The sequence below is a fragment of the Zonotrichia albicollis genome, chromosome 5 (assembly GCF_047830755.1).
Source record: "Zonotrichia albicollis isolate bZonAlb1 chromosome 5, bZonAlb1.hap1, whole genome shotgun sequence".
NCBI lineage: Eukaryota > Metazoa > Chordata > Aves > Passeriformes > Passerellidae > Zonotrichia > Zonotrichia albicollis.
In genome coordinates this window covers 53,772,937-53,788,324 of record NC_133823.1, presented here as the reverse complement: position 1 = coordinate 53,788,324, position 15,388 = coordinate 53,772,937, and the positions used below count along the sequence as shown (strand labels likewise).

The window sequence follows — 15,388 nt, the reverse complement described above, 5'->3', positions numbered from 1 at the left end:
TAGTTCTAAAGCTAAGAAATTAGTTCCATCTCAGTGCTTTTTCAGTCCTTGGCCCCAGATCAATGTGGTTGTCCTTTACTTTTAGGAGTGTTTTATGTGGTGTGGTAGCAGATTAACAGAGAAATGCTGAACTTGCACAGTATTCTGGGCTTTGCATGCCTAAGTAAATTTTCCCAGTCTGTTCTGAGCAAGGATACAATTTTTTTTTTTTTGGGGGGGCAAATGGAATATTTCTGATATCCAATTTTTGTGCCAAGTCTGTACAAGAAAGGTCAAAATTGAATTGCTTGAATATGAGCAGACAGTTTCATCATGATGTCCTATGGTACCTTAGGTGTCCCTGTGACACTGGCAGGTGTGACACAGAATATCACAGAGACCTGCATCCTCCTGTAGCTGCAGCAGGAGGCTGAGGCAAGATGCTCCAGGGCATCTAAAAATTAGACTAGATGTAATTATTTCTGTCTCTGTGTGTGATTATATTTGGCAAAATTAAAATTTTAAAACTGTTCCTGCTTTTTATAGAAAATGAAAAAGAAGAGACTATCAAATCACTGTTTCCTGGATATTTTCAGTATCTTGCATTGGATGCCAGAGGCTTTTGTCTCTTTTTGTTCTCTTTACAAAATGAGTAAAATATGTCATTTTACAGAAGAACATTATACAAAAAGGTCATTTCTGTTTATAAGTTGTTCAGCACTGTAGTAAATTCATCACAACCCCATCCCCAAGGAATTAATTCCAGAATAAATACTTAAATGGTGATTATTTAATAGTGACTGGTAAATAGACTTGCTCACTGAGATCACAGATCATCCTGTGCACTAAGTGCTAAAAAGGGGAAAAGAGTATTTATTTTGATACCATCTCCTGCTCATTTCAAGCATTAGAGGTAGCCAAGCCCTTGACAGTGCTGTGAGGCAGCATGGTGGCTGCACAGGGATGCAGAGTGGGGCTGGGGAGTGCCCTGTGCTACCCCATGTCCAGCCTGAGCCTAGGAGAAGGTATTTGGGGTGTGAGCATTTCCCTTGGCTCTAGAATGGACAGGAGACAGGATGGGGGAAGCCTACCTGGGAGCAGCTGGGGTCAGGATGCTCAGTGGGACATGGGGATCTCCACAGCACAGAAACCCAAACTCTGGGCAGAGAGCAAATGACAACCCTGACTGTGCAATAGTGGCTGAGTTGAGAATGGGAGATTCTCCAGATTATATGTCCAGATATGTCCAGATTATGCCTTTAAAATAAATATATAAAAATAATTTAAATCTATTTATTAAACTAAAAGAGGAGAGGTTTAGCACAGGTGCTAGGAAGAAATCCTTCACTATGAGAGTGGTGAGACACTGGACCAGGCTGCCCAGAGAAACTGCAGATGCTCCAGCCCTGGAAGTGTTCAAGGCCAGGCTGGATGGGTTTCTGGAGGAATCTGGGATAGTAGAAGGTGTCCCTGCCCATGCAGAGTACTGGAACAAGGTGATCTTAGAGGTCCCTTCCAACCCATTCTCTTTTTCTGTTTCTGTGAAATTATTTAGAGGGAAACAAAGAGAGTGAAGCCTGTCACAGTTGCATATTTCCTTTACTCCTGTTATTCATCTCATACTGGGATATTTACTTGGCCCATGGGTGCCCATGTCCAGGGCACTACAGCACTTCTTCCCAACCTCTGTTGCATGGTCTTGTTAACAATTCTGTTCTCCCTTTAAAATATATTTATGTGTATATTGTTTACCTGGTCTGTGTTGAGTGTGTCTTCACATTTCATCAAAATCTTCCTAATTGCTGAGAATACTAAATGTCACTGGTGCTTAAATAGATTATTGAATTTGATAGGGATAGTTTAGCTGTCAGCAGTGCCTGTTGACATTTCTCCATGCCACTTTCTTTTCCACCTTTTGATGGTTACAATAAGTTCCGTCTTTTGCATTTTAGCTGATGATTTTCTGACAGGGCAACATTTTCTTTACTGTATTTCAGCGCACCATAATCTTGTTTCATTTGCAGCTGATAAATCCATGCCATACTTTATCTCCCTCCCTTCCACCCAATCTTCTGTCTCTGCAGCTTTGCACTTTATTCCATCAACCTTTGAATGAGTCTGTGGTTGTCAAACTTGCTCTACTGTTTAACTGTCTTTTGTAAATACATCAAAGCCAGGTTTTTCATGCTCCAGCCTAAGCAAATATCCATAATGTGACAGTTTAAAATGAAAATTTTACCATCTTGACATGTTATTTGTACCAATTCTGAGTGGGTGATGAAATCAGGTCCCCTGTAATTAAAACATTTCATGCTCATTTAAATTTTTCCTGAAATAAAATGGGAGGTAGTTGTTTTCATTTCTCCCAGCAGTGCCTGTGTGCTTCTTCTTACTGCTGACAATTGAGGTAAAGTGCTTTAAGTGTCTTCTCAGTCACCTACATTGTCTTTTGCCTTTAGCTTATTACTGCTTCTGAGCACTGTCCCTCTATATGTCCTATTCTATTCCTTCTTAAAGGGGTTATGAAACCCTCCTTTTGCCTGCTTCTCTTAGTTCTCTTTAGAGGGTCTAGTTCAACCTGATTTCCAGCAATTTTGATGATCCTTTAAGCTTATATTACTCCTACTATTTCTTTTCTGTACTGGGAGGAAGGAGTTAAGATTGTATAATGTAAATGAGGAGAAAAACAAGTAGAGCACATGCTCCAAAATGCTGAATAGGCATGAAATCTTTTGAAATGGATGGAGAAGTTTCCACTGGCTTCAGTGACTTTCTGATCAATTCATGCCAAAATGGCAAGTGGGAGCATATTTATGAGCATTTCTGAGTATTTATGAGTTTACCTTAAGGTTTTAGAAGTTAGCATGATAAGAAGTAAACCAGAATTTTTAACAGAGGAAATAAAGAAAACTCGGTGTGTTATATGGCAAAAATAAAGGGCTTTTCATTATAGTAGCACAGTTTTCTAGTTTTCTATTTTTTGTGGAGGGTAAATTCAGAGTCTTGTTCATAAGTTTTTCAAAATAATGCTTTCAGGAAGAGTTATTTGAGATAAATGTGACCAACATAGAAAGTCTCCTATACACTATAGGAGACTTTAAAAGGAGTGTAAGTTTATTCCACGGAAATCTCCATAAGTAGGAGCGAAGAATACTGATAAAAACAGTATAGAAAAAATACTTTTTTTTCCTTTAAGAAGTGTCCTTGACATGGTGGGAAAAAACCTTCAGAAAATATGATGGGCTGACCAAGAGTAACATTTTTATCTGGAGGTACTGTCAAAAATTATAACACCCTATAATTTTTTTATATGGTACATAGCAAAGAGGTTTATATTGCAGGAAATTATTCCAGGCAGATATGGAATGAAGGTGACAAGTTTTACTGCCTGTTTTCCCAAGTTATCCTTTACAAAGCAGTACCCACTTGATTATATAATTATTGACTGGTTTTAAAGACAGAACCTTAGTTTTGTAGTTTTTAAAATAAGATCCATGCTTGTTTGTCCATAAACAATATTCACCACTTTTGGTTCATCTACATTACAGAAAGTTTTCCACTCAAGTGGAAAAAAAAAAGAGAAAAAAGGAATTAAGAACTAGGGTCTTGAAGCCTTCATGGTAATGCAGGCTCTTAGGATGACCAATTACCTCAAGCTTTAAATTGTTGGAAAAAACACTTTCTCAAGTTGTTTTCCCATCCCAGGAGAATTTTTTAAAAACACTCCTCTCACCTAAAAGGACAGGTGAAAAGTTTGATTAGGAGATACCCCACCGGTTATTTCTGGGATTTATTCAGTTGATTGTCTTGGGCCCTGTTTCAGGTTTGAGACATGGATTACATCCCATACCATGCAGAACATACTTTAGGCTTTGCTGAAATGAAAGAATGGAAAATAAAAACTGACAATGGAAAGTGCTTTGGGGACTTGGCCCTTGAGTAAGGTGATTTGAGAGGGAAGTGCTCAAACCACTTACTGAGCTTAGGAGGAACACGTCACTCTGGTGGTGGACACAATACTTTGAATGATGAAAAATTACAGTGTTTCCTATCAAAGCTATTTTTCTTCCAAGTGTCACTTTGGGAGACTATTACTGACTCCTGTTTGCATCCATTTGCAGGAATCTCGGTGGCCTTTCTTATTTGGAGCCATCATTGTTCCATCGTTGATACAAGTTGTGATTCTGCCTTTTCTTCCCGAAAGCCCTCGGTACCTCCTACTCGAAAAGCATAACAGGAGCAAGGCAGAAAAAGGTAGGATATGTTCCTTTTTGCAGCAAAGGGTGTTTATTGTTGGGATTCAGGCTGGAGACACCTGATTCTGGTACCACACTAGAAGCAGAATATCCTCATAGAAGAGAATCTCTTGACAATAATTTTTCTCACTTTTTCATTTGTCTCTGTATGTGTAAATATAGCTGTAGCTTTGAAGTTTTTATAAATTAAATTCTCCAGCAAAGTAACTTATATAACATTATACACCCAGTGATACAGAACTAACCAAATCATCCTGCTGTTGTGTGCCAGCTGCTCTGTGCAGGGTTCATTTGAAAGTAAAAGGTGGTTTCAGTCATTGTGACCCTTCCTTATCTACAGTCTTTGCACTTTGTCTAGTAAAAACACAGATTCTGTTGCTGCTTTTTTTCCCCCAGTAGTTGCTGTGTTCTGTAACTCAATACCCTTGGTTGATCTAATAAAAACCCCATACATCTGTTTAACTAAAAAATTCCAGTGCTTCCATATTGCTTCAGCTTTGCAGACACAGAATATTTTGTCCTTACCTTAGGTTCCAGATATAAAACTATAATTTGCTTTTGTGATCACAGTTGCTGCATTCCCCATCCCAGTAAATTTACTAGGGTCCCAATACAGGTGAGAGAATGTTAAAAAGTTTGGTTCAGCTTATTATAACAACATATGAAAAACAGGAGTATATAAAAAAAGAGTTTGATTATAATACCAAAATACCAAACATAAGTGCTTTACAAATTATTCTTAAAAACTTTGTTTGAATATGACCCTTAACATTTTTAGTCATGAACTAGTTGCTTGCAAAAACTTATAAAGTGTGTATCAACACCTGAAATACAAATGTAATAACCTTTTAGCATAAAATTAATGCAACTCCATCTAGTTTCTTTTATTTTGAAACTAACAATTGGCCTTTTTTATTCTGAAGAGCCTCTGAAAAAGCAATAGCATACTAATGAAGAGACTCCCATGCTGTCTCAATTTGGTGTTGAATGAAGAATTCTATAAAGGTTGGAGCCTCAGACATACAGTTCATTGCTTAAAAACAAAAAAAGAGCACAAAAGCAACAAGGTTTTGAAAGTGTTCTTAAGGAGCCAGCAGAGTTTTGAGGAGGCAGAGAGCAGCTTTTCCAAGGAAAGGGCTGCCCTGCCAGTGGTGCTCAGAGCAGGACCTGGCTCAGGTTGGCTGTTAGGTGGAAACTTCTGCAGCACCATGGCTGGGCAGGGAAGAAATTTGGCTTTTGGGTGCCAAGTTTAAACTGGCTCATTTCTGCCTGATAAAACTGTAGATATATTTCCGGAGCTATGGCTGGCAAAGGCTCTGCATCTGCAATGCAATTGCATAATGTTACACTTGCTATGAGGAACCATTGAAAATCCTGCTACAGCACCTGGACACCTCAGCACTGACAGTGAAACTGGACCTCTCATAGGTAGAGTTGAAAAATTAGAAAGCATGGCAGTAAATTAACACCACCTGCCTTGAAATTTACACCACTTACTGTTGCTTGGTAATGTGCCAACTGCACTCTGGGATGTTTTCAGCATACGTGTTCTGGAAATAATTTGAAATCTAATCCAGAGGTATTGGAGGTAGGTTTTGGAGTAGAAAGCATGAGGAGAACAGTTGCCTGGGGAAATGAGCTTTAGCCACTGGTTTACTGATTAAAAGAAGATGGCTTTCATGAGCCACCCTAAGGACTATAAATTTAGATACTCAGAGAAAAAAGAGACAGCTGATATAAAAAGCTTTTCAAAGTCACTGCATGTGAATATATGCTTTTGGATTTTATTAATTCTATAAGAAAAGACTCAATTCTGAGATATGTTGTACTACACAGTGTAACTCATTTTGACTGTGGTCTACAGTGGAATTCAAAAAATAGGAGAGTGAATCAACAATCGAGACAAATCATCTGGATATTCGCATTATCAGCAGAAATGGGGGAGGAAAAGTCTAAGTATTAAGAAGACTGGAGGAGTTGTGATTTATTAAAATGCCCTTCTGCTTGTAAGTCATATAATGACAAAGCAGAATTCTTCTTTTTAATGATGACTACAGTAATGCTTTTAAATTATTTGCCTCTTAGCTTAAATCTGCATATTAATATTGGAAAATTGCAACTCTTTCTACTGACTAAATCCCTTTTCTTTCCCTTAATGGATCAAGGCTATTCATGCAAATATATATTTCACTGTGGATTATACCTTGTCAGAGAAATGTAAAACTATTATTTTCAAAAGGTCTGCTGTATTTAAAACAGATGACTGTGTTAGTCTTTATGAAATACTCCAAAGTATGCATGTATGTCAAAGCTCCTAAAATGGAGCCAACAACATTAATCTTCCTAATTGTTATAGAGCAATAAAATCCAGTGAGATAATTTAGGTCATTGAGTTTCCACAAAGTTTTGCCCCTGCTTTCATCCCCCCCTTTTCTTCTCTGTCTCAGGAGGCAACAAGCCTTTACCTACCAAAATATGAGTGGTGTCAACCTCTTTTGTGGCAGATATCTTTAAGGGGCAAATAAGAGCTGAGAGAAGGGGAAGGACCAAAACATGATGTCTGAACAATGAAAAAATGGAGGGATGAGGGTGGAGGGTTAGAGAGGCATCCTGTGCAAGCCTAAGCCACAGCACCATGAGAGAAGCTACTCTTTGGGGCACAGGGGCAGCGATTCCTCAGATAGTGAGGTCTCCTGAGCCCCATTAGCTGGGCTTTACCCAGTGCCCTGCTTTCCCTTTTCCAGCCGTGTGCGCGATGCGCGGCTGAGCCAACACACGGACACCCTGTCTGACCTGCTGCTCTCTGCCGCCAAAAGCAGCACTGACAGATGAGCTTGGCTCATCTTCCTGCATGTCACCAACCTATGTCCTACTCCCTGAGACCCAAAGGATCTGAACTATCTCTCATATTCCTGTCTCTCACTGCTGAGCATGGGAGAACTGATCCATGTGTTTTGGGGAGAGAACTGTCCACTGGAACAGCAGCATAACCTGTAAACCTGCTTTGTCCAAGAAGAAAAATCTGGTAATGAAGCAAGAGCAGAACCACCCCAGCTCCTCTCCCAGGTCCCATATCTAATATTCTTCTCATTTGGTAACAATAGAAGGTAAGAAATTGCCTAGCATTTAACTGGTGTGATCCTTCTTCTCAATCAAGGCCAGACAGCAGAGAAATGGATATTCAAGTGGTTGAAGAGAAGGATTTTGGAAGGAGATTGTGGAAATGAAAAGTGACAGCGATAGAAACAGGAAGAAAAAGAAAAACCTGCTGCTATAATTGCATCAGTTTACCATCCAAGTTCTAGGACAGTTAAGACAGGGATTTCACACTGGCTGTCTATTAGTTGCATGCCAAGTGCACCCCTGATCTGTGAGTATCACAACGATGTAAAATAAATAAAATCAGTAGTAGTGATAAAATGGAACATTTGCTACAGCTAAAAACATGGGTTATTAATACTTGCAGTTGGAGAGTTGAGGTGTCTTTTTTGAAGTGCACTCTTACAGAGAGGAATCTTGCATTTTCTATGCAGCCACAGTAGCAGGTCACGTAAATCAATAATTCAGCTGGTATCCCAGCTTGCCAGAGAAAAGAATATTGTTATGTCTTAAGGGTCAAACAACTTGGATAAAATGTCACAGCAACATCTGTTGGTGACATACAAAATCTGTTCATCCAGTATGTTCAGTCATACATTAAAAGTCCCATGGTTATGAAAAAAGCATTACAATAGGTATAATGAGAAGCATGGATTTAAATTTTTAGAAAGATGGATTTGGGTTGGTATCTTTTCATGTGACAAAAGAGCAAGGCCACTCCTGATTTAAAAAAGCAGGCAGCCAATTTTTTACTAAGTCCTTCAGGGGGCCCACATGGACTGGAGAGGTGTTAAACCCAAACTTTAACAGCAGGAACAAGTGGCTGCAAATCCAGTGATTAAATTGGCTGTTATGACTGATAACAAGCACACATATTATTTATTTTTGTTTCTCTGTGGGTTTTGTATGTCTGTAAGGATTAGAAACTGTTCTTACTGGAAAGGAAGAGACAGCCATGACTACTACACTTGCTGGCTTTTGATGATGGCTTCACCTCAGACTTTTACCTGCCAAAAGCTGGAGTGATTGTGGTGTGTCTGATTTGTTTTTAAACTTTTCTTAAGCCTCCTGTCTTTTAGAAAGGGTATTATGCCATTGGACCTTTAATATAACTCTGTTTACCAATTCTTGTGTTATTTTAGGGTGGCATGTATATGTTTTGTTTTACTAGTACATATTGGCTAGTTTCAGGTGAACCTGAACAGGCCTATTGATGTGTGTAAAACCACAAATACAAGCCGGCAAAAATGTAATACTTACCTGGATAATAATTCAAAAAAGATCTCTGTATTCTTTACTTAGAAGAAGAGGGAGGTGACATATGCAAAAAGCCTGAAGTCATTTGTCTGTGGTTATATTTTCTGAGATTTTTTTCTCTTAAATTTTGCTATGCTGCATGCTAGTAGACAATCTATATTTTTCTAGATTTAAATAGCATTATTATACTTATATCTCTTCTAGGAAGATTATACTTATATCTCTTCTAGGAAGATATACCTGAGTTATTCTTCTGGATATTCAGTACTCTAATTATTGGAATATGAATCCCAATATTACCAGTTAGATTGTGCCTGGGCCGGTCTGACCCTTGCTGCTAGGCCAAAGGCGGGAGGTGTGATGTATCACCCCAGAGACACCTTTAGCTTGCTGGTGGTTGCAGCTGGGCACTAAACAAGTCCAGGCTTGTTAGGAACTCCATTTACCTCAGGAGGAAAGCTTCAGGCGATGGTGAAGAGAAAAAAGGAGAGGATTCTGCTGGAGGGTTATATCCAGAGGTTTATTCCATGGTTACAGAGGCCTGAATCTTCGGAACAGCTCCAACAGAATGCTGGCTGCATGGCCTGATTCACCTTTTAAGCTCCTGGGGCAGGGGGAGGGGACAGGTGAGCCACCAACCAGGTGGGAGGGGCAGGGTCTCAGGGGAGAATGACAGCTAGACAGGCCAATGACCCCTGAGGGGCATCCTTTGAACTTGACCAACCACACGACGCCTTGTTGGAATGTTAAGCCTGATTGACAGGACTCACTCAGCAAGGGACGAGGGGGGGAGGGGAAGAGGGTATTGGTACACCTGGGAAAGGGACCTGAAAGTTTAAACACACCGCAACACTAATAACATTAGTTTATATGAAATAACTGTTAGTTCATGTTGTGAATTATTTCTGTGGTAACATGGAGTTATTACAGGGAAATTTCTACTATCTATCTTCAACAGTGGCCAAATAAGATGCTGTTTAAGCAGAACTTAGACAAAGATATGTGAAACAGGGTGACGCTGAATTTAATATAATTGATCATCAGGGGAGCAAATGTGTCCATGGGAAACAGACGACAATAACACTCCAGCAGCTTATTTTAGTTTTTTTCCATTTCTTTTCAAATAATAAGCCCAAACAAACTTTGACTACTTCTCTCTTTTTCTGCCCCCCTTTGCCTGGTGCTGGCTTTATACTGTAAACCACTCAATAGCATTTTGATCTTTTAAAATTTCATCTCAAAATTCATGTGCTAATTCTGTTGATAATAACTGCTTTCTTTGCCAAGTCCTGGAAGTACTATAGTGGAAAAAGAATTAGTAATTCCCTATGTTGCTGAGATGTTGAGTGCCCCTCTTCAGTTAATTTAAAGGCCTGATTTGTTTCAGAGATGGTACCAATGGACTTTTTTTCCAGATATTTGAACCTTTTTCAGGTGTTTCACCTTCACTTAGGTGAGATGAATAAAAACTGGTGGAGTAAATGGAAGGGCTTCCTGACTTCTTTCCCTTTGACTGGAACCATCCAGTTCTTTTCCTATTTTATGAAGGCAGTATTCCAGCTTTTGGAGGCTGAGCTTCTAAAACCTTCTGATCCAAAGGAATTAAATAGGAATCTGGAAATTTTTAAAAGTTTCTAGAGCTGCAACTCCTTAGATGTTTTAAGTGTTACATGAAAATAAAGCTTCCCCACAGAGAGACGCAGCCAGTCACGGAGGGAAATGAGTCATTGCAGCGAGGAGAGGAATGACTTCTGTGCTTCTCAGTGCCAGCAATGCCAGGGTTTAGACTGTAAAACTAATAAATTGAACATCACACATTGAGAGACTTTTGAGTTTCCCTATCTCTCTGCTAATGCAGAATTTCTTTCCACATTATTTATATATAAAATTGTGATTCTTATGGTACTGAAAAGCTCGTAATGGAAGAAAATTAAAGACGTTGAGTAGCAGGAAAATGTTTTTCCAAGAAGGTTGGGTGATGCCTATTCAAAACTGTGCATGGGTAGCATAGTAATTTCTTAGTATTTCTTGACTTGTTGGTAATTTTAATTCCCATCACCATTGCCTAGTGGCATTTACATCTTTTTACTTAATGCCGTGAAGGAAAGAAAAGAAGTCGGGTGTCTATGTTTTTCCTGCCTTGTACTTGACAATTTTGATAATTGCAGTTTTTTAGTTCCTTGTCCCTCTAGAAATACAGCAAACTCTCTTGTGCAAAAAAGACAGATTGCTATCTTTTTACTTGATTGCACCTATGTTTTTGACTTGTGTGACCTAAAGTAATGCTGAGGATTTTAAGAACGGGAAAAATAAAGAAGACTGTGCACTGACCTAATTTACACCAGATGCTTAAAAATCTGAGAGAATCCTTTCGTGGAAGACTATGGTGATATATGTCTGGTTGTTCTCATCTTTACTTGAATTTTTCTCGATCAACACTCTAATAGTACTGAGGAAAGTGAAATTTCAGTATGAGACATTGACTTAAACACACTGTAGACACACGTTGTTCTAATTTTACATTTCTTATCACTGTCTTTAAATAGATCACACTTGTTACAATGAGTGTTATTTATTTAAAAATGGGCAAAAACCAAGGACAAACCTGAGCAGCTTAATTTTAGTTTTGAGGTCTCAATTTGTTCATTCATTTCTGATTGTATAGCCTGTATGAAAAGATAAGTGAAATTGCTTTTACTGGGAGATTTAAAAATTCTGACCTCTCATCTCACAAGAGAGAAACTAGTTATCAGAATATATGAATGTTATGAATTGATTCAACATCCAGAGGTCGTTCATGCCTTAAAAAAATCATCATCTCTGTTAAGCAGAATCAGGTGGGGCCCATTAAAATTCATTAGTAGTGCTGAGTGCCTCAGAAAAGCTTGGCCCAGAGCTCAGGTTAGCTCCCTCCACTGCCAGACCAGGAGAAGGCAGAATGTGCAGCCTTGTGCAGTCACTGGGAGGCCACCAGTTCATTTGTGCGACTGATCCGTCACAGCAATGAAATGTCACAAATTGCCCTTTTCACCTGGGTAAAGATAAAATTTTGCAACTTCAAAATCAAAATAAAGTCTGGATGTATTAACCATGACTGGTCAGTATCTCTAATTTTCTTGACCATCTAAGTGATGTTTATGATCCAAAGGTGTGTTAAACATACCGAAATATGTGGTCACTTGTTTATAGGCAGTGTTATGCAAAGCTGTGGATAAAAAAAAATGGTTTTGCTCTTAGGTGAACTAAATGAACTTATTCATTTAATAAAAATGACAATTTCAAGTGACCTGCTGTGTAAAGGATTGTTTTGAATGTTAGCATCCTACTGGGTGGCAAAGCCTTGTTGCAGGGGTGTTTGTAATGTCATTGTTTCTCTGCAGTGACTCTGAGATGATGAGCATTTTAAACATCTCTTAAAATGCCAGCCCCTGGGGTGTGTTCATTAGATTGAGACAAAAGTATCTATGACTGCATAGACAGCATCTGTCAAACAAGGTTGGTGGAGACACATCACATCCAGCTGGAGGTATCTCTGTCTTGAAGGAGGTGGGAAGTGTAAAGCCTGTATTATTAGTGGAGGGATATTTCAGGAAGCTATCGGTGTGCAATACAAAATGGTGTGGTGTGTTTCTGGGGAGATGAGGTTGGTTGGTTGCTTACATTTGCCATGTAAATTTGTTCCCATGACTCCAGCATTGATAAATATAAAGCCTTGAACTGCTCTGGGTAATTATTTCTAGTATTAATTACCTTGACAAAGTGATTTCTTGTCTATATGCTAGTAAAAACTAGAGGAAATATGAAGAGTAGTAGCTATTCCTTTCTAATGTCTGCCTTTTCTTGGTTTACCAGACTTATATGTATTTTTACATCTTACTACTTCTCTATCCAATGTATCTCCAACAATGAACAGCTATACTGTTAGGCTGCAAAAGTCAAGTCAAATAGTGTTCAGAGGCACTCTGGTAATATTTTCAAGTCACACAGGGTTTTCACTCTTCACTGGACCTTAGGCTGTATTATATATGAAATAACATAAGAGAGATCTCATAGGGAGACAATTTATGGTTGTGTTTCAGTTTTTGAGCCCAATAGCAGGGATGAACCAGATCACATCTGGAGCAGAATGATATTGTTGGCAGAAGAATAATTGAGTTGTAGCCCATGTATGCCTCATGTTTGTGCCAAATATTTCCATTTTAAAGAAGCAAGACAGTTATAAATGCACACAATGCCAAGTGTCTGGCCTAAAGTACATGTCCTGTCTTTGCAGCCTTTCAGAGATTCCTTGGGAAAGGTGATGTGTCTCAGGAGATAGAGGAAGTCTTGGCAGAGTCTCGGGCCCAGAGGAACACCAAGCTGGTGTCGGTGCTTCAGCTGCTGCGCACGCGCGCGGTGCGATGGCAGATCCTGACCGTGGTCGTCACCATGGGCTGCTACCAGCTCTGTGGGCTGAATGCTGTAAGTGTCCTGCCTCGGGCCATGGCACCTCCTGGGGAGCCCCCTTCCCTTATAACGAGCTTTGGATTACACTATTTACCAACCTCTGTGAATTCCCTCTAGCAGTGACTCTGTGACAGCAGTGTGTGGGAAGATCCAGAGATCTGTATTGCCTGGGGGCTCGTAAAACAAAAAATGTTTGAGGAAAGCCATGTTGTGTTAAGTTTGAAGGAATACATGGAAAGGTAGAAAAGATCAGCAAAGGAAGAGGATGCAGCTTTCACTTCTGATGCTCAGATTCTCTGTTTCTGAACATGCCCCATGCTTATTCAGAGTTTTTGCAGTAGACATTTCAGCTTGGATTCATTCAGTTCAGTACTTACAGAAGTCATCAAAACTTCCTATAAGGGATTTTAAAAGGTTTCACTGCATATTTGTTTTTGTTCTGGTTTTTTTTGTTTGTTTGGGGTTTTTTTGTTGTTGCTTCTATATAATAAATATAATATAATATAATATAATATAATATAATATAATATAATATAATATAATATAATATAATATAATATAATATAATATAATATAATATAATATAATATAATATAATATAATATAATATAATAATATTCTTCTTCTATAATATTCCTATCTTGGAAAGAGAAGCAAAAGAGGGAAAAGACATAAAACAGTGAATCCTATTGGCCATTAATGTGTCTGAGGCTAATGGATATCAGAAGTCTCCTTCAGCACCTATCTGAGCCTATATGAGAAGGTCACAGGACAGTTAAGGCCAGAAGATCCCTCCAACTGGTCCAAGCCCTTAGTTAGAGCGGAAATGACTTCAGGGTTGTCTCAGGCGACTGAGGGCCTTGTGCAGTTGTGTTTGAAACATATTTAAGGGTCAAGAGTCATAACCCTCCTGGGCAACCTCTGCCAGGTGTTTACACCATTTACACTGTGAAAAGTGTGTTCTTTATATCCAGCCAGAACTATCCTTGCTGCAGCTTGCGGCCTCTGGCTTAGATGCTTTATGCTGCACAAAACAAATTTTCTCATGAAGCACCTCAAAGGGAAGGGGTTTTTTGTCGTAGTTCAAATGCATTACTTGCTTATATATATATGAACAATATTCTTGCTCATGCAAGGAACTCTCACTGTGCTCTGCACCACACTCCGCTAGATATTCCCCCCAAGACTAACAAATCTATGTGGTTTTGTATCTGTGAATATTAGCTCAAGCTTTTCTCAGGTGTCTCTATAGCTTTAAGACTCCAAATAAAAGTAATTTGTCTAAGACTATTTAAAAGATTAATGCAAATGGAACTCTGGTATCTAAAAGCTTTTTGAAAATACTAGGAGGGAATTAAAAGAGTTTTTTCATCCTATGGGGTAAACTACAATAATGTTTGTATAGGTAGACTTTTCTTCTAATGGTAGGATTTCAGTGCTAATGGCAGGTTATTTTATTCCTCATTGTGGATAGATTTTTGAGGAAAAAAGCCCCAGAATTATCTTGTCATCCAGTCTTTTTAAGATTTATCAGCACATAATGGAGAAAAAAAATGACACTTATAGTAGTAAACAGACTGTTCAATGGAGCACATTGCCTATAAGAAAAGATCACAGCTAAATTTTCAGAAGAAACGAAGGAGTTTTGTGATTTTGAGGATACTTACTAGTTGATGGAAATTGTCCAGTACTCTGTGGCAGAATGAAATCACACTCTCATGGCTTCAGTGAGGGTGTGGGTAGATAGTCAGGCATCTCCAGTCCAAAAGGGATGCCAGAGTTACTTAAAAGTGTCATTGGATGGCCACTTTCTGAAAATATGTCTCAGAAAAACTTTCTTTGTCAGGGAACCTATGTGTTGAGTTGGCTATTTCAAGCCTTCCTTATTATTATTACTCCGTTTCTCCTCTCATGCAATGTCACCAAACATGAAAAAAAATTATTCACACAAAAATTTTGTTCTGAAATGGATTATTTAAACAGTTGTTAGTAACAGTTAATAGTAAAACCAAGAAAATTGAGAGGTCAAGAGAAATAGCTGGACCACTTGGCTTTCCTGGCTGATGCTGCTCGAGTCATCCAAAGCTCGAAGATGAGAGGACAGGCCCAGGTGTGACAGATACGGGTGAACCCGGGTCTTGGTTTTCCTGAGTGCCTCTGAACCAACCTGCTGGGTGTGAGCCAGCACCAGCCAGGTTTTGCTGGCAGGGAAGGCTCCTTATAACTCATTTGCTTTGTCTGTAGTGCTCTGTTAGTCAGTCTGGTCTTTTCCACAACTACCATCTGGACAGGGCATATGGAAAGCTGGGATTCCTTCGGGCGACAATCTCAGGTCGTTCTCCAGGGAAATT

General features: G+C 39.0%; 1 protein-coding gene across 2 annotated transcripts in view; it reads left to right on the top strand.

Annotated features, from left to right (window-relative positions):
• Positions 1 to 15,388, top strand: part of SLC2A9 (solute carrier family 2 member 9) — an 80,301-nt gene that overhangs the window by 24,433 nt on the left and 40,480 nt on the right. For both annotated transcript variants that reach the window (XM_074541760.1, XM_074541761.1), the window contains exons 6-7: positions 4,101 to 4,233; positions 12,865 to 13,052. In XM_074541760.1, coding sequence (XP_074397861.1) covers positions 4,101 to 4,233; positions 12,865 to 13,052 — 321 coding nt within the window. The remainder of the gene's footprint in view (positions 1 to 4,100; positions 4,234 to 12,864; positions 13,053 to 15,388) is intronic.